The sequence below is a fragment of the Sinocyclocheilus grahami genome, unplaced genomic scaffold, assembly GCF_001515645.1.
Source record: "Sinocyclocheilus grahami isolate Dianchi unplaced genomic scaffold, SAMN03320097.WGS_v1.1 scaffold1296.1, whole genome shotgun sequence".
Taxonomy (NCBI): domain Eukaryota; kingdom Metazoa; phylum Chordata; class Actinopteri; order Cypriniformes; family Cyprinidae; genus Sinocyclocheilus; species Sinocyclocheilus grahami.
Window position 1 is genome coordinate 168050 of NW_015506475.1, and position 20000 is coordinate 188049.

At 35.7% G+C, this 20000-nt stretch overlaps 2 protein-coding genes across 2 annotated transcripts in view; both read left to right on the top strand.

Moving 5' to 3' along the window:
• LOC107568959 (zinc finger protein basonuclin-2) overlaps nucleotides 1-3603 on the top strand; it is a 5312-nt gene extending 1709 nt beyond the window's left edge. The window contains exon 5 of the mRNA XM_016254959.1: nucleotides 2389-3603. Within this exon, the coding sequence (XP_016110445.1) occupies nucleotides 2389-3603 (1215 nt within the window). The remainder of the gene's footprint in view (nucleotides 1-2388) is intronic.
• Nucleotides 3604-8990: 5387 nt separating this feature from the next.
• Nucleotides 8991-15884, top strand: LOC107568960 (endophilin-A1-like). The gene is made up of 9 exons (XM_016254960.1): nucleotides 8991-8999; nucleotides 9708-9776; nucleotides 10404-10476; nucleotides 10585-10728; nucleotides 11323-11456; nucleotides 11540-11737; nucleotides 13668-13705; nucleotides 13925-14049; nucleotides 15156-15884. The coding sequence occupies exons 1-9, from the start codon at nucleotides 8991-8993 to the stop codon at nucleotides 15350-15352; spliced, it is 987 nt and encodes a 328-aa protein (XP_016110446.1). The 3' UTR covers nucleotides 15353-15884.
• The last annotated feature ends 4116 nt before the right edge of the window (nucleotides 15885-20000 follow it).

A 20000-nucleotide genomic window follows, 5' to 3' on the forward strand; every position in this document is an offset into this window, starting at 1 on the left:
ACACACACACACACACATGCACACACACACACACACACACACACATGCAAAAACATACAGTATATACCTGCACACACACACACACACACAAAAACACACATGCACACACACACACACACATGCAAAAACATACAGTATATACCTGCACGCACACATACACACACACACACGCAAAAACACACACACACACACACACACACACGCAAAAACACACATGCACACACACACACACACACACACACATGCAAAAACATACAGTATATACCTGCACACACACACATACACGCAAAAACACACATGCACAGTGCACACACACGAACGCGCACACACACACACACACACACACACACATACATGTCTGTTTCACTATGCAAAGCCACACATACACATACATACATACACACACTAAGTCCTGTGCCGCAGCCTGTTTAAGCAAGTAAAAGAATATGAAATACATGATTTATTTTTAGGCTTGTTTCTTTGTGAACATACAGTATTAATTGTGTTTGTGCAGGTCTTAAAAAGTACCTTTGACTTTAAAACTCTGCAGATATACTGTAATAATCGCTCTATCTATAAGAATAGCAAAGTCCACACTAATGATAATGACACAGAATAACAATATTGTTGTAATCACTTTCAGAGCCATTTTTTCCCATCTGATGAACAATATAAGCATTACAGCCAACCAGAATCCATCCGACTTTAAAGGTGACATAACACAGAGTTAATCTCAAGTACTTATAGAGTAGTACTGCATCCTTCATGTCTCCGAAGAGTCTTTAGTTTTATCAGATTTATAAAAGACAGATACAGCTTTACACTTCTTTCCGAAAACAGCTGTGGGCGGAGCTAAAGAGCCACAAGCATGCACAGCTATTGCGTAGCGATCGTCTGCAAGCTGTGACGTTGACATAAATAAAACGGGAACAAAAATTTGATTGACTTAAAGGATATTTTATATTGACTTATTGCCCCTTTTTACAATATGTAATATAAGTCTCTGGTGTCCCCAGAATGTGTCTGTGAGGTTTCAGCTCAAAATACTCCACAAATCATTTATTATATCATTTTGAGTGGAAGCAGAAACAGGCTGTTTTTCGTGCCTGTCTCTTTAAATGCAAATGAGCTGCTGCTCCCCGCCCCCTTTTCCAGAATAGAACTGTGCCTTTACAGCTCAGACCTGCTAAAAACATCTGTTTTGGTTCTGATTATCATGTTTATCGCGCTGAAATCATGCATTTTAAACCATATGAGTTTAAACTTCAGATATAGGGTTTTCTGAGCGCACGCATCTGAAGCACACGCACAGAAAGCGGCTGTCTCAGCATGCGAGCACTAAACTAAGTTCTCATTCACACACAAGTTTACGTTAAAAACACACGAGTTACAAAAAACAGTTTTGTCTGTGAAGGTAAACAGCAGGGAAATTAATCGCATGTTTATTTTAGATCTAAACATTGTTCTGTGCTCGTCTGTACAGACAAAGGCAGAACAGTTAGCATGTTTTGCTCAAATTTTCTCCATGGCATTAGAACTAATACACCGTTGTCGCTTGCAAAATCAAAATGATGGCGCCGTGGGTGTAAACTCACAGATTAAGGGGCGGTGATATTATAATGAGATCCCTTTGCCACGTCACCAAGCGAGCGAAATCAGACGCACTTGTTTTCTCAGACACTTGCAGAAAAAGGCTTCCCAAAACAAAGTTACTGGGTTAATCTTTTTCACGTTTGCTTGGTTGGTAGATGCACTGGGGACCTGATTATAGCACTTAACACCTGGAAAAGTCAGATTTTCATGATATGTCACCTTTAAATTACTATGGCTAATGAATTAACGAATGAAGCACGTTGAAGGGCTGCTCTTTCTCGCGTTCTGGTTGATGTGTGCGTGCTCTTCCGGGAGAAGTGCCCATACAATGAAATCCCGCCCTTTATGACATCATACAGGGAAAAAAACTTTCCGAAACTTATACGAACCCTGAAGGAGTGTATTTGGCACAGAAATACAGTCGTCATTCGTCCAACTCGTTTTTTGAATCTTTGGCCATGTTTAACATGAGAATCCAACTCTTTAACAGTGTAAATAACTCAGAATGCATGAAACAGCATTAGCGATTATAGCGGCAGACGACAAAACCTATAATAAATAGGGTTGCAAAGGGGTGGAAAATTTCCAGAAACTTTCCAAAAATCCCTGGAGTAGTCCAAAAAATCCTGGAAAGTTTCCAAAATTTCTGGAATATTTCCTAAATTTACTGGAGATTTTCCACCTTTTTGCAACCCTAATAATAAACAAGGTTATCGTCCGCTGCTGTGGACGCTAATACGTTGTCGTTACAGTTATCGCTCTTGGTCTGAACAGGCCTTAACTCTCATCCTTTAGGACTCCTTGGGGATGGTTCTGGATCGCTGGGTCAGCATGAGCCCAGAGGACGAGGTCATGACCTTGCGTCAGTTTCTACGTTTTGGGGAAACCAAATCCATCGTGGAGCTCATGGCCGAGGAGCAGCAGATCTGCCCAGAAACCCATCGCAACCCCGCGTTCAAGTTGAAAGATAAACCGCCCTCCAGAACGCACCACTTTGAGAATCTGCCAGGAGGAAGTCTAGCATTCCTGCAGCCGTTTCACTACGTCAGTGCATCCGTGTTTCCACCCTCGCCGACTGTGGAACGTCATCCTGCGACACAAAAACTACAGCGGCTCAGCAAACGGAACAACGGCGCAGATGAAATGAGAACCAGAAACAAAAGAGATGGCGCACCTGAAAGGCCATTGCAGATACGAAGTTCCACGCAGTCACCGAAACGCCTGCGAAACGAAGAACGTCAAGTGGGAGTCGACGGGCCGATCGCAGACTCTTTGGGAACCGGGGAAAGGTGCAACGGTTCGTCCTCGAGCAAAGCTCGCGTGAGCTGCAGTGCGTGTGCCAAGACGTTTTACGATAAAGGCACCCTGAAGATCCACTTCAATGCCGTGCACTTGAAGATCAAACATCGCTGTACTGTCGAAGGCTGCAACATGATGTTCAGCTCACTGCGCAGCCGCAACCGACACAGCGCTAATCCCAACCCACGACTGCACACCGCGGTCGAACACGCGACACGCAGATTCCTCACTCAACCGCGTCGACCAGTCTTGACCTTGCGTGAAACTACCTTGCAGGTTTCCATGGCAACCACCAACACTGCATTGACTGACCATCAGATTCCAGTTATCCGTGAAGGAGGAGGGGGAGGAGCTACAGGCAATCGTACGGCCAATCAGAATGACCTTAGTGATGTGATTGACATGACGCCAAAAAAGAAGTCGCGGAAGTCCAGTACGCCTTTGAAGCTTAAACAAGAAACTCGCAGTGAGGAACACGATCACTTATCACCAGGACAACCAGTCAACAGTCTCCATGGCAACCGGTCCCCAATGACCAACACATACACACAGTACAACTACAAACAACTTTGGAAGACGCCGTACGGTCACTATAGCAACAGCCACGTGCATAACCAATGGAAAGGCAGGTGTCGACCTCTACTAAAGGTCAAAGAGGAGCCGTGTGACCCCACCTGTGACTGTAGAGATCGTCACCATAGCAACCTGTGACTGTGACAACATGAGATCAGAACTGACCCTACACCGAAAAGAATCTGGTGAAGAATTTACAATTTTCGCTCAGAAATCGCTGGTGTATTTCACAAATAGTTACCAAGAAACAGCAAGTAGCACATTGAATTAAATATGAAAATCTGGAGTCGAAAGACCGAAATAGTATTTTCTTGTAAAAACATACTCCCATAATCAAGTCAAGTCACCTTTGTTTATATGGCGCTTATAACAATACAGATTGTGTCAAAGCAGCTTTACAGTATTAAATAGGAAAATAGTGTGTTAATAATGCAAAAGGACAATAGTAAACACTCAATTTTCAGTTAAAGGCAGGCCATCATTGAAATCAGTGATGTTATCATCCAGCTCAGTTCAGTTTAAATAGTATCTGTGCAATCAAGTCAATGATATCGCTGGAAATGAAGTGTCCCCAACTAAGCAAGTCAGAGGAACCAGAACTCCATCGGTGACAGAATGGAGAAAAAACCTTGGGAGAAACCAGGCTCAGTCGGGGGCCAGTTCTCTTCTGACCAGACGAAACCAGCAGTTCAGTTCCAGGCTGCAGCAAAGTCAGATTGTGCAGAGGACTCATCTGGTTCCTGTGGTAATAATCTTTAATTTACAACTTTGAATATTTTTTCTTTACAATATATGTTCCTGATCTTATCGAAGATTCATCCGTGCATGTTGTTGTTATGAAAAAAATTGCATTTGTGAACTTGAAACAAAAATAAAATAGGTGTGTTGGGCCAAAGGCCCTTTTAAGGCAAGTCATTCCACTCGGCGGCCATCTTTGAAACGCCTCTCGGGCATGCAAGAGCAGATTCAAGATTCAAGATCAAATTCTCCAAAACTGTTCGCCAAGCCTACGATTAAATTTCATATTTGAAATCACCAATCTGACAACAACTGTCTCATAAATGTTGTTTCTTTTGCTCAAATACCGTTAAAAAAGCGTGTCTGAGCTAGACCAGCCAATGCACATGCGCAGTCCTGTAACTGCACAACTCGGAGCATTGACTGTTTCTATAGCAACCTCGGCAGCTGTAGTGACACTGACTGTACCGATTAGCGATTGGCTCTTTTACTCAGAAGGCGGGGCTTCCTTCGATAGAGCAGCCATATAGACCCCTTTTTTAGTTAGTAAACATGAGCGGAGAAAATCCGATTTTATCTGAATATGTAAGGTCACTCACTGCCGTGAAGGCGATTGTTATTTGAAAAAGTTTACTTTAATGGACAAAACCAGACTGGTCGACCCGTACACACTCACTCAGTGGATGGATGATCTGACAGAATTACTCACATTTACACCTGATGGAGAAACCTAACGTGTATAATAAAGAGAAACTCACCTGTGTGTCTATCTAGTCATGAAGATGTATATATTCCATTCTCAGCAGGCAACTATTTTTACAGCTACATGAGAGTGATCTGGGCCAAAATACAAAAAAAGTTAAACATTTAATGTGATGGATATATTATTTGAAGATGTATGTATGTAATGGCCAAATAGTTATTTTAAAGTATACCTCTTTTAAATTATGTAAGTTTACAGTGACATTACAGTAGCTTTACATTACTTTACATACAGTACATTTAAAGTAAGATGTGAATATTTTCTAGAAATAAAAAAATCCAGAAATGGCCAATTTTTTACTTTCTGCATTTGACTATTCTTTCTTACAGAGTTCTTAAAAATTCCAGCCACAATCAATCACAATGTATATACAATTACAGATGATTAAGCATATAAATCGTCAGTTTGTTGTTTTAAACTTGTCTGATAATTGAACTAAATTAAATCTTATTTAACACAGCCTAATTAAATTTGGTTTCATACACCAAAGGCTATATTTAAAAGAGTTGGTGGGTTAGAATTTTGTTGAAATGCGATTTCGAGATTTCTAAATTGCCTATTAAGCTTTCAGATTTCCGTAAACAGATATTGCAATACTGGAAAATGATATTTACCCACAACTTTACACCACATGGAGCCACCTTGTGGAATAATATAATTATTACAATAAATAGGAAGACGCTATTTAAACAAGAATAGTTTGAGCAAAAAAGTTCTTTATGTTGTCGATTTAATGAAGATGGTCAGTTAATTCAGTATAATGCATTCATGGAGAAATTTGCGATAAAATGTTCCTTTAGAGAAGATAATACTGTGTGTAGAGCCATCCCTCTTGCACTAAAACAATGAATAGAAAATATTCGAACATATTCTGATGTCAGATGCACTATTCCCTAAATAATTAAAATGTGGAGAACAAAGATTCCTCCATAACGAATTTCTCATATTTGTCATAACACCATTATATTCTACAGGTTTAATGAATTTGCAGACAATGTAGTTATCTGTAACTCTCATATAACTGTATTTTCACTGTCTTAGAGGAGAGTGCCATTGAATGTCTAGCTGGTGTGAAGTAGCTTTTCATGGAAAAAAAATGTGAAAAATAAAAAACCTCCCAATAAATGTCCAAACAGCGATTCTATCACAGCACTCATATTTGTCATAACACCATTATATTCTAATGAATTTGCAGACAATGTAGTTATCTGTAACTCTCATATAACTGTATTTTCACTGTCTTAGAGGAGAGTACCATTGAATGTCTAGCTGGTGTGAAGTAGCTTTTCATGGAAAAAAAAAAGTGAAAACAAACTTGATGAAAAATAAAAAACCTCCCAATAAATGTCCAAACAGCGATTCTATCACAGCATTTATTGTTATATCTTGTGCATCGTTTACATTTAACATTTGATGCTGATTTGATAGGAAACATTATTAGTGACATCATTGTACAGATTGAAAATTCAATGCACTGATTTTAAATTCAGTTGAGGTATCTGACATAATATATGGCATAACATTGATCTTTTATATGCAGTGTCTTAAGAGCCGTAAAGGCTGTAATATATGTTGTTTTTAGATAAATCGCTCCGAGGGGTTTGACCAAGCAGTTAAACAGACTATAGGTTATTTATTTGTACAAAATATCAAAGCACCCCACTCCCAGCCATTTCTAATATACATTTGATTAATATTGCTATATATTATCAAATTGTAATGAAATTAAAGATCCATCTTTGATTGCCAAAAGAAGTCCAGGTGCAGTTCCCTCTCAGCCAATTAGATTTCACGTAGCATTTTCATCGGTCAGTCGTGGAAGTCTGATTGGTTGATAACTTTTGACAACGTTTAGTTGTTATTTATAGTTACAGTTATCATTATAGTTGTGCCCCTTTTCCCATACAGTATTGTTGTTTATGAGTTTCTGTGTGCATATTATATATTATATATTATATTATATATATTCTGCATATTTGAATCCTTTCCACCAATGACTGTATGACTTTGAGATCCACATTTTCACACCGGAGGACAACTAAAAGACTCAGACATAACTATTACAAAAGCTGCAAACATTCACTGATGCTCAAGGGGACGTAAACTTTACTTAATTTCTCTTTTGTACACATATTTGTTTTTAAGTCAAATTTAAGCATGGAATTAAGTAAAATCTACACTGTAAAAAATTACCGCGAATTTAACGGTAAAAGACTGTAAAAATGCTATGGTAAAAACCTGTTAAATGGTTACCGGTAAATTCCCCTACTATATACGGTGAAAACTGTATTGGACATTACATGTACTGGACATAAATTTGACGGTAGTATACCGTTTTTGGAAGTGAAAAAGACCGTATAATTTACAGTGAATAACCGTAAATTGACATTCCCAGAATTCCCTGCGTTACATTTCAAATTTGATGATTTTTTTGTTGAAAGAACTGTTTCTTCTAATCTTGAAGCAGAAAGAATGAAATGGTTTTTCCTAAAACGTACTCCAGTGATCTCCACTAATTTTACATTGTAGAGAAAACAAGTATTTATTACTTTTTTGCATGGCATATCAGTTCTGATGAGTTTTGCAGCATTTTACGAGGGTTGTCGTAATAATACATTATTCATAATGCATACGTTCAGTTGTGAGTGTATATAACTGTGTGTGTCTAAAATAGCTCATACATAAACACCTCCGACCAACCGGAAATAGAAATGTGAATCAATACTCTGTCCTTGCTGCACACACACACACACACACACACTCACACACTCTCTCACACACATGGTTTTTCCTAAAACGTACTCCAGTGATCTCCACTAATTTTACATTGTAGAGAAAACAAGTATTTATTACTTTTTTGCATGGCATATCAGTTCTGATGAGTTTTGCAGCATTTTACGAGGGTTGTCGTAATAATACATTATTCATAATGCATACGTTCAGTTGTGAGTGTATATAACTGTGTGTGTCTAAAATAGCTCATACATAAACACCTCCGACCAACCGGAAATAGAAATGTGAATCAATACTCTGTCCTTGCTGCACACACACACACACACACACACTCACACACTCTCTCACACACAAAACAACAGCTGTTGACATTAAACAATAAAAAAAATAAAAAAATAAAAAACAGAACAAAAAAAAAATACATGACAAATATAACATAACACTATGTCATTTGTTAAAAGCTATTTCAAACAAATAAGACTTCAGTTTTGATTTCAAATTACCTACAGTTCTGGCAGTCCTAATACTAGCCGGCAGGCTATTCCACAAAAGATCAGTAAGGTAAGACTAAGAAGGTGCTGCTAAGCCATTTAGAGCTTTATAAACCATTAAAATCAATTCTGGAGCGGACTGGCAACCAGTGTAATGACATTAACGTCGATGTGTTCATATTTTTTAACCCCAGTCAGGAGCCTGGCCGCTGCATTCTGAACCACTTGAAGTCTAGAAAGTGAACCTTGACTTATCCCTATATAAAGTGCGTTACAATAGTCGAGCCTTGAAACAATGTTTATCTTGTTTTAAGGTGAGATAAATTTGAGTGTCATCCACGTAGCAGTGAAAGAAAATGTCATATTTCTTACAAATTGAACCTAATGGCAGCATATAGATGGAGAATAACATTGGAGCCAAGATAGAACCCTGGGGGATTCCAGTCGTGATGCTGTGAGATCTGGACAGATTAGTGTGTGAAACTGAATGATTGCACACATCACGTGTGACTGGAGTAAGTGTGTGTGTGTGTGTGTGTGTGAGTGTGAGTGAGTGAGTGTGAGGTAAAGTGAATCTATGTTCATGTCCTCATATAGTGAGACAGTCGAGAGTTGTATGTGACTTTACATTCACAGATACACACACGCTAGTCCATTCTGCAACTTTTGATACATTCGTCCAAAATTTGCCAAATTATGTGACGTTCCGCATTATTCTGTAAATTGCATGCTTATGATTGGATTCATAAATATCCAGTTATGAACACAGATGATGTGATGAGAGGCAGACAGACAGGGGGATGGGGGATGTACTTCTTTATTTTCTGTCTAACGCCTATCATCAGGTCACTGTTGCTATGGAAACTGGCTTCGTGCATCACTTTCACAATCCTCACATGATATTCAGAGCCTAGAATAAACAAGAGCTTCCTTCACTTCATATACACTCGTACTGTATGATTCATATCAGCAGAATGACTACAACCCCTACTGTTTATGAATAACTAGTGTTTCACGTTTATCTTCTGTGTAGTGAACTCACGCTCTCTGATGGTCTTCTGGAGATCTTTACAAGTAAACAGCCCATAATTACTAGTGTGAATTACTAGTGAAGCATCCGTAGTTTACAATCATCCAATCCACGACCCACACACTGCAGAAACTGTGATCCATAAATGTGATACATTTACTTGAGCAGCAAAATTACTTAACATATTCAAAATGAAGTGATTTAATGTTGAGAAAAAAAACAAATATCTGTCACTGGTAAGAAAATTTTTTTTTTAATCATAAACTTAAAAATAAATTCAGAAAACAATAATATAAGACATAATATCGCACATCATTTGCATCTCCAGTAAATGTATCTTGATTTAAGGATGTTTAGATATTTGTACTGGAAAACAAGACAAGAATACTGAGGAAGATCATCATTCTTTGGAGTTTATTCACAACAGTGACATTGTGATTGTGTGTTTTGTGTAATTGTAATTATTTGCATGTTTTCTCACCTGTAGAAAGTCAGTGAGAAGGTCGGAGGAGCTGAAGGCACCAAACTGGACGATGATTTCAAAGAAATGGAAAAGGTAGATTCACACACACATGCACACACACACACACGCACTCACACAGGCACACACGTACACACACACACACACACACGCACTCACACAGGCACACACGCACACTCACACACACACACACACACACACTCACTCACTCACTCTACCTATGTTATACCTGTGTCACTATACAAATTTATGTCCTCGTTTGTCACAAAAATGCGTACACTCTTTCACACACACACACACACACACACACACTCTTTCGCACACACACACACACACTCACTCACTCACTCACTCACACACACAGAAGCATATACATTGCAAAAATTATTCTTGCGTAGTATTTTCTTCTTGTTTTCCAGTACAGATATCTAAAAATTCTTAAATAAAGATACATTTGCTGGAAAAGAAATAATATTTAAGATATTAAGCTTTTGCTTCTCCAGTAAATGCACCTTGAGTTGAGAATCTTTTTAGGTATTTGTACTGGAAAATAAGACAAATTTGAAAGAGGACATAATTTTTTTGTAGTCTATCCTTATGAGAATGCATATTTTACATATGTTATTTTTGATAAAAGTTAATTTTAATCACTATAGACAAATCCAAACCTTAATTCACGAACTCATGTGTGATTGTGTGCAGAAAGTGGACGTTACGAGCAGAGCGGTGCTCGACATCATGATCAAAACCACAGAATACCTGCAGCCAAACCCTGGTGAGTGAGTGTGTGTGTGTGTGTGTGTGTGTGTCTGTGTGTGAGTGTGAGTGTATGCTTGGATCAGCATCTCTTCTGATTGTGTGTATGTGTGTGTGTGTGTTTTAGCGTCCAGGGCTCGTCTAAGCATGATCAACACCATGTCTAAGATCCGGGGTCAGGAGAAGGGTCCGGGTTACCCTCAGGCTGAGACGGTGCTGGCAGACGCCATGCTGAAGTTCGGCCGTGAACTCGGAGAAGAGTCCTGCTTTGGTAACACACACACACACACACACACACACACACACACACACATATAATCTAATTAAACAAGTCAAGCTAGTGAACAAGTCACTAGTCATGCATTCATATGGCAGCAATAGCACAACAGCAATAATTAAACACTCGCATATATTGTCCAAGGTCTTTGAAATGACAAGACACTCTTTCCCACTTAACATGTTTTGGTGGTACATTTAAGTGGTTTTCTTGTGCATATTTGTGCGTGAATGAATGTGTGAATGCCTCTGTGTTTATGTTCTCTCTCACACACACACACACACACAGTATTTTTTGCAGTTAATTTCCAATGTTTTTACTTATAATTTATTTATTTTTTCTGTATTAGTATTTCTGCACTGCGAAAGCGATAAGAAAATTAAAATTAAATACATTTAAAAATAAACAATAATATTAACATATTATAATAATATTCAGATTCATAATAATCAGAAATGTTTCTCGAGCAGCAGATCAGCATATTATGTGTTTAGAATTTTAGTTAAGTGAAACTTAAATCAGGTTGAACGTTTGTATTAGTTTTATTTTTAGAAGATCATCAGTCTGCTGTTCATCTGTGTGTCTCAGGTCTGGCTCTGCTGGACGCTGGTGAATCCATGCATGAGCTCGGCGAGGTGAAAGACGCTTTAGATATAACCGTCAAACAGAACTTCATAGACCCGCTGCAGAACCTGCACGACAAAGATCTCCGAGAGATTCAGGTGAGTTCGACCGGTGCTGCTGTGAGAGAGCTGAACGCTGACAGACAGACAGATGTGTGTAAATGTGTGTGTTCCTCCCGCAGCATCATCTGAAGAAGATGGAAGGCCGCCGTCTGGACTTTGATTATAAGAAGAAGCGTCAGGGGAAAGTGATGGACGACGAGCTCAAACAAGCGCTGGAGAAATTTGACGAGTCTAAGGAGATCGCGGAGCAGAGCATGTTTAACCTGCTGGAGAACGACGTACGGCGTTGTATTAACTACCACTCATACTTCAAAAGTGCATACACTACTGCTCAAAACTTTGGGATCGGTGAGAGTTGTAATGTATTTTAAAGAAGAGTCTTCTGCTCATCAAGGCTGCATTTATTTGATCAAAAATACAGAAAAAAACTGTAATCTTGCAAAATGTTCTTACAATATAAAATAACTGTTTTCTCTGTGAATATCTGTTAAACTGTAATTTATTTCTGTGATCAAAGCTGTATTTTCAGCATCATTCTAATATGCTGATTTATTATCAGAGCTGGAACCTGTGATACTTTTTTCAGGATTCTTTAATGAATAAAAAGTTAAAAAGAAGAGCATTTATTTAAAATAGAAATCTTTTCTAACAGTACACTACTGTTCAAAAGTTTGGGATCAGTACATTTTTATTCTTTCTTTTTTTGAAAGAAATTAAAACTGTTATTCAGCGAGGATGTGTTAAATTGATCAGAAGTGATAGCAAAGATTTATATTGTTAGAAAATATTTTTATTTTGAATAAATGCTGTTCTTTTTAACTTTTTATTCATCAAAGAATCCTGAAAAAAAGTACCGCAGTTTAAAAAAATGGTTTGATAATTCTAATAATAAATCAGCATATTAGAATGATTTCTGACACTTTATACTGGAGTAATGATGATGGAAATTCAGCTTTGCATCACAGAAATAAATTATATTTTAAAGGATATTAAAATAGAAACCATTATTTTATATTGTAATAAAATTTTGCAAGATTACAGTTTTTTTTCTGTATTTCTGATCAAATAAATGCAGTCTTGATGAGCAGAAGAGACTTCTTTAAAATACATTAAAAGTCTTACTGATCCCAAACTTTTGAGCGCTAGTGTATGTCGGTGCCAGTCGGTACTGAAATTTTAAAAATGTAATGATACCAGCATTTAATAATAATGCTGTAGTAATGCAGTACAGAACAGAGCACATCTAGAATGCTGTAATCCCACAATGCAAAGCTCAGAAATCTTTAAAATGCATATTGTTTTTTGCATTTTCAGTCCAAATTGCAGATCTAAATTTTATTCGTCACGCTGGAAATGGAAGTCGAGCCCATTGCATTGTGGGATATTGTACATCAGTGCATTTTGTCATATATAAGTGACTATGCATAAAGAAAATGCGCATATCATGCACAGTACATATATATAGAAACCAGTGTTATTTTAGTATTATAGTTTTTTAATTAACATTTTGAATACGTTTTTATTTTTATATTTTTAATTTGAACAGTAACTAATGAAAACAACAAACATACAATTTTTTTTTACTACTATCTTGGCCAGGACCCTCTTGTAAATGAGATTTTAAATCTCAAGAGCTTTTAATTTCCTGGTTAAATAAAGGTAAATAAAAAATAATACAAAACAGTTTTAATAATTTTGTGCATGTTTGCTGTTTTTATTATTTTTTATTTTGAATGTTTATATATTTGAATGTGAATGTTTATAGTTTTTATTCTTTTTTTTCGGTTTTAGTTACTTTAGTACATCAAATTAAACTTAATGAAAATGAGAAATGTTGCCTTGACAACTAGCTGAAATAAAATACATTTGACTTTTAGTTAATGTTTATTTTGTTTAAATTGTTAATGTTTATTTTTTAAATAGTATGTGAAATTGTGTGACATCAGGATTTGCCAAACTGGGTTTTGTGAGTTGAAAAGCTAACAATTGATTAAATCATAAAAACGTAGTATTAAAATTAATATATAATTTTAATGCAAATTTCTTTTTACAAAAAATGTATTTAAATCATAATATATCAAATTACCGTACAAGAACCATGAACATGCAAATGTGTCATTAAATTGTTGAAAGTTGTTATCAAAGTTGTTCAGCTGACAAAAAAATTTGATTCACATTTGTGAATCCGTTTTTTATAGTATATAGCACATTAGTGTGTGTGTGTGTGTGTGTGTGTGTGTGTGCGAGTGTGTGTGTCAGCAGCTCTCCAGCAAGATAGAAGACAGGTCAGATGCTCCAAACTCCCTGTATAACACTGTAGTTTATCAGATTTACCAGAAACGCATGTTTCTAAAATAAAATAAAATTGTCTTTGAAGATATAATTACATGCAAAAAAAAATTAAGTATTATATTTAATTATTATTTTAATTATTTTATAATTAATAATTATTATAAATTATTATAAATATGTGCTGTTGATTAAAATATGTGTGTGTGTTACAGGATAAAGGAGATGTCCAACAAACCCCGGAAGGAGTACATCCCCAAACCCCGCATGGAGCTTCAACTGCCCAGTGAGAATCACGACGGAGGAATAAACTCTGCAAAATCTCCTGCACGCTCACCAGGTAAAAAAACACACACACACACACACACATACACACACTCACACACACTCACATACTCTCACACACACACACACACAATACTGTTTCAGTTTTTCTACTTAAATTTTAAGTTAAATTCAATGTTACTTGCTATTTTTTTTGTAATTATCTGTGAAATTTACTAGCAATTTCTGTGTGAAAATTGTTTCAAAGTAAATCCCACAGCATTTTTTTTAATGTGCAACTATAATGATAACAACACATAATAACAATATTGTTAGAATCGCTTTCAGAGCAATGTCCAGAACAGAAATCTGGAGTTGGGTTCAAAATTCTTGTTTGATTTTGTTATCATATTAGAGTTAAATGTTTTTATAGAGGGGATTTTGAATTTCTCTTCTTATCTCTCCATAAATCAGAAAATGCTGTCAACAGACAGAAAACGAATACAATGTTATGAAATGTTGTATAATTCAGTGTGAATGAAATATGAACAAACCCTTCAGTAAAAACCTTCAAATTATAGAGAGGAATAAAACTGTAAGTTTTGGTGTGTGTAAGTGCTGCTGAAGTGGAGAAAAAACTCACAGCCTTTAAAGATATGCATTTTCGCCACATTTCTAGGAATAAAATGTTGTATAATTCAGTGTGAATGAAATATGAACAAACCCTTCAGTAAAAACCTTCAAATTATAGAGAGGAATAAAACTGTAAGTTTTGGTGTGTGTAAGTGCTGCTGAAGTGGAGAAAAAACTTTTGACGATATGGATTGTAATTGAAATCTACAGACGCAAACAGATAAATACAATAAAATAAACACTTAGATGTGCATTTTGGATTTTTTCTTTCTACCAGTCTGAAACAACACTTTATGAAATGCCAAACAGCCCAAAATCGAAAAAATAACCAGTGTTTTACTCTTCTGTATTTAGTTTAGCTTTTATTTGATTGTTTTCATATTGATTTTGTTCTTTGCAAATGTACATTCTGTAAAATTTTTATTAAATGAAAGTGTTTTCACTAACATAACTTTTTATTTTGTTTAAATATAGTTCTTGCTTCTGTTAATGATAATAACTTAACATTCCCCTAACTACTTTTTAAAGAGCTTTCGTTCTGTCGCTCAGCTCCGTTGGATCAGCCGTGCTGTCGCGCGCTGTATGACTTCAAGCCGGAGAACGAGGGCGAGCTTGGCTTCAAGGAGGGAGACATCATCACTCTGACCAATCAGATTGACGACAACTGGTACGAGGGCATGATCCACGGCCAATCAGGGTTCTTCCCCATCAACTATGTGGACATCCTAGTGCCTCTGCCTCACTAGGCTCCTGCCTAGCAACCCAACAGCCGCCTTTATCGTGCATCTGTGCTACAGCTTCACTTCCTGTTCCTGTCGATCAGTGACTCGGAGGATTATGATGATGTTGAGGAGGATTATAGACATTACGGAGTCCCGTCTGAGTGGAGAAACAGTTCAAGTGCTCAGTGTGTGTGAGTGTTTGCGATCCTGGACGTTTATATTGTTTTTCTTGTGTTTCAGATGATTTATTTGTACTTGATTGACGTAAGGGAACGAGCGCTTCACTCTTCTGATAAACCTCACTTAGTCCAGCTCTATCCCAGCATGCTTATAGGAAAGTTCAGGATCTCCAGATGTGTGTTTGATTGCGCTGCTGCTCTCTCTTCGTCACACACGTTAAATCTTTTTCTCCTTGCTAAGCAGCGAACAACAAGATGCTGTTGTGATTGGTTAATTTTATTGCTTGCTGATGCATTTTGGCTTTGGCTCAGAACAGAAATGTTGCTCCTGTGCTGCAAAAGTTATGTTTTTTCCTCAGTATTTTTGTATTGTTTCCAGTACGAATATCTAAATATTCTTAAATCAAGATAAATTACTTTTAAAAAATTACTTAAAGTCTTGTTTTCTGAAAAATGTATGTGAGTTTATGCTTAAAACAATAAAAAATATCTGACAATTGCATCTGAAAATTTTCCCTTTGAATTAAGTTTATTTTTCTGACCCCACTGACAGCACCCATTTTTTAAGCAAAAACTAATTTTTTCAATCAATTTTTCATTAAACAAGACTTCGTATTTTAAGACATTTTGTTTCTTAAGTAAGTATATATTTTTTAGGTATTTATAATGGAAAACGACCAAAATAGGGTAACACTTTACAATGAAGTCATTAGTTAACTTAACTATACAATAACATTAACTAACAATAAGCAATTTGTTACAGCCTTTATTAATCTTTGCTAATAAAAATAAAACTATCCATTAGCTCAGGTTCCTTAAATAATATTAACAGATGCCACGTTGTATTAGCAATTGTTGAAATTAACATTACCTAAGATTAATATGTGCTTAAGAATTATTTTTCATTTTTAGTTCTTGTGTTCAAAATGGAATATTGTAGTGTTACCCAACAAAAATACTAAGTAAGAAAATAATTTTTGCTGTGTGGTTGGGAAACTTTCTCTTTGTTTGCTTGTTTAAGAACTACTTATTGTTCATAATTCCCAGTGAAATATGAAAGTGCAATAAGCTTGTTGAACATAGAGCACACACACGTCAACATGACGTATTTTGGAACATGGTAGCTGGTTTGTTATTGGTCCAAAGTGGTCAACCTGCCCTAATACCCACTTAACCAAGATGGTCGACCAAACTTGAGCTAACAGTTCAACTGATAAATCATCTAGACTAGCGGATGACCAGCAATGCGCAGCCATCATAAGCTAGTTAAGCTAGTTTTTTAAATAAGTGGTATTTCCACGAATGCCAATATTGTGTTAATGGAGTGTGTTGGTTATTGTGTGTGTGATCGTATCCACATAGAATATAATGCTAGTTACTACTGTAGTGTTAGCGGTTAGTCGTTAGTGCCGTGACATTTGTAACCACATGTGGTTTGAGTAAGACTCTTTTTAATGTTAAACTGATGGATTGATTGCAGCTGTTGAACATATATAGCGTCTAACAGACTGAAGTGTAGCAGCGTTTGTTGTTTTAGTGGTTGGTGGACCATGTTCTTCGGCACAGCTCACACTGTGTGTCGTTTGATGCCTTCAACGCATTCGGCCTTTGTTTGAAACTCGTGCCGTTTGTCGACCGCTGCTTGCGGCCAGACCAGTGACTAGGGAAGCTTGTTTCTGCCACAGAATACAAAAATAAAAAAAGCTAATTGCAACTTTATCTCACAATTACGACTTCTTGCTCACAATTGCAAGTTTATATCTAGCAAATTATGAAGCAATTTATTAGCAAGTTGTAATCTCGTAATTGCAGGTTTGCATCTCGCAATTCCTTTTTCTCAGAATTCGAAGTTTAGGCCTATGTTTTGCAATTCTGACTTTTTTTCTGAGTTTACATCTCATTTTCTTTTCGATTTAACCACAAAATTAAAAAAAAAGTAGTTGCAACTATTAATCTCATAATTCTGGGATTTTTTCGCAATTCTGACTTTTTCTCGAAATTCTGAGTTTATATCTCACAATTCTAACTTTTTTTTCACAATTCTAACTTTTTTTCACAATTCTGACTTTTTTTCTGAGTTCTGAGTTTATATCTCACAATTCTAACTTTTTTTTCACAATTCTAACTTTTTTTTCACAATTCTAACTTTTTTTCACAATTCTGACTTTTTCTCGGAATTCTGAGTTTATATCTCACAATTCTAACTTTTATTTCACAATTCTAACTTTTTTTTCACAATTCTGACTTTTTTTGGAAATGAGCTTCCATTATTGTCGATTTAGAAATGTAGCGGAGAGTTTCTTCTTTTCGTCATGATTTTACTCAGGGCTGGTAGCTGACGAAACGCATCTGTTCTGGAGGACAGCAGTTTTCTTTATATGAGATTGTGTTTTGTGCCATCTGTTCTCCGTCACGAGTGTCTGAATCAGGTGCAACACTACAACCCGTGCATAACATCTCCTTCATCGTCATTGTGTTTTTGTTCTGAATAGCCACGAACACAAGCGACGCACCAGCAGATGTTTTGTTTTGATTTCTGCTGTGTTGTACCATGTAGCTCCGCCCACACGGCTTCACCTGCGTCCTGATTGGCTGCGATTGTTTCACATCAAATATGCATCACGTCGCACCTGTTCGAAATCTATGAGACCTGCGAAGAAGAACATCAAGTCCAGCTCATATTTCACCCCAATTAGATTTGACTTTTTTAAGACAGTTAATGTGCAATCATTTTCTGCACTGTCATTATTTTTTATGACAATTAAACATGTTTACAGGGATGGAAATATGAGTGCTTCTCTAATGCAAACAAGTTATTGTCAGCTGTAAAGTATATTTGTAGAGTACAAATGAAATGTGTATAACTGATTATTTATTTATTTATTTAGCCAAACCTATATATATATATATAATTCTTAAAGAGAAAATATTCACATGGTTCTCTGATGACAGTTAATGGTCAGCTAAATAAAATATTTCATAAATTTCATTGTGTTTTGAGGTTTTTATGATTGATGATTAGTAATATTAGTTAAAATTATAACTTGTTTTAAAAAATAATACATTTTTATTTATTTTTTAGTAAGTGTTTTGGTTTCAAAATTATTTATTTGAATTTTACATTTTATGATTTAACTATTTATTTTTTGTACACGAGAACTTAGCATAAATCTGTTTAACTGTCATGAAAATAGTCATGTAATGGTAAAAAATTTGACTTTGATTACACTTTGCTGTAATAATCTGAGCTGGGCGTTTCTTTGCAGGATTCATGAGGTTGAGACACGCTGTCATTCAGAATCTTAAATCTTGAAGCTTTCTAATGGATCTAATGATTAAATCAGTGTCATTATTGATAGTATTATCACAGATTTCCAGTCAGTCACATCTGATATGGGCAATAACTTTGAAATCACACTCTTTGAGCTCTATATGAATTTATATTTATATATATATATATATATAGTGTAAATGTGTGTATGTGGGTTTGAATGGCAGTATAAACACTTGAATCATCACTCCACGACACAAACCCATAATGTGTGTGTGAGTGAAAGCATGTGTGTTGTGCACGTGACGTTACGTTAATGTTATGAATCGGTTATGATGGTGTACGTCTGTATTTATTTTGCTCTTTTCCTGTGCTGGACGACAAACGTGTACCGCTTGATGTGAGAATATAATGAGAATAAACACAATATCACTGTCACTGTTGCCTCATTAATATATAATATTCTAATATATATATATATATATATACACACACACACACACATTACCAGTCAAAAGTTTGTGATCAGTAAGACTTGTAATGTTTTTTAAAGAAGCCTCTTCTGCTAATCATTGCATCACAGGAATAAATTAGATTTGAATGTATATTAAAATAGAAAAACGTTATTTTACATCATAATAATATTTCACAATATTACATTTTTTCCTGTATTTTTTATCAAATGAATGCAGCTTTGATGAGCATTAAAAAATATATATATAAATAAATAAATAAATAAATATATATATATATATATATATACACCACATAAATCCTTTAATGGACTTTTAAAAGGGTTTAAGGCTTTACTTATTCATCAGGTTCCACGTGAAATTAAACGTATTAAAAACATTTAGAAGTAATGCATGCACTTTATATTGGATATTGTGGTAGATATAATATCCAGCCCATTCTGTTATTTTAAATTCATATATTTAATAAATAAAATTTTTTAAGCATATTACAAAACAGGAATACTGCATTCTTTGTTAATATTGTTTGTTTGCTGGTTTTTATTGTATTTGTTATACTTGTATTGTTAAAATTGTTTTTGCAATGAAAATAGCCTTTGATGCTGACATGGCATTAAATATAAATATATACTACTATACCTGATTATTGTTATTGCTAAATAAGAATATTAAGCGAAATAAATAGTACTATTGTAATGTTTAACTGTTAAATAAAAATGGTATTTAAATAATAATAATAATAATAACAG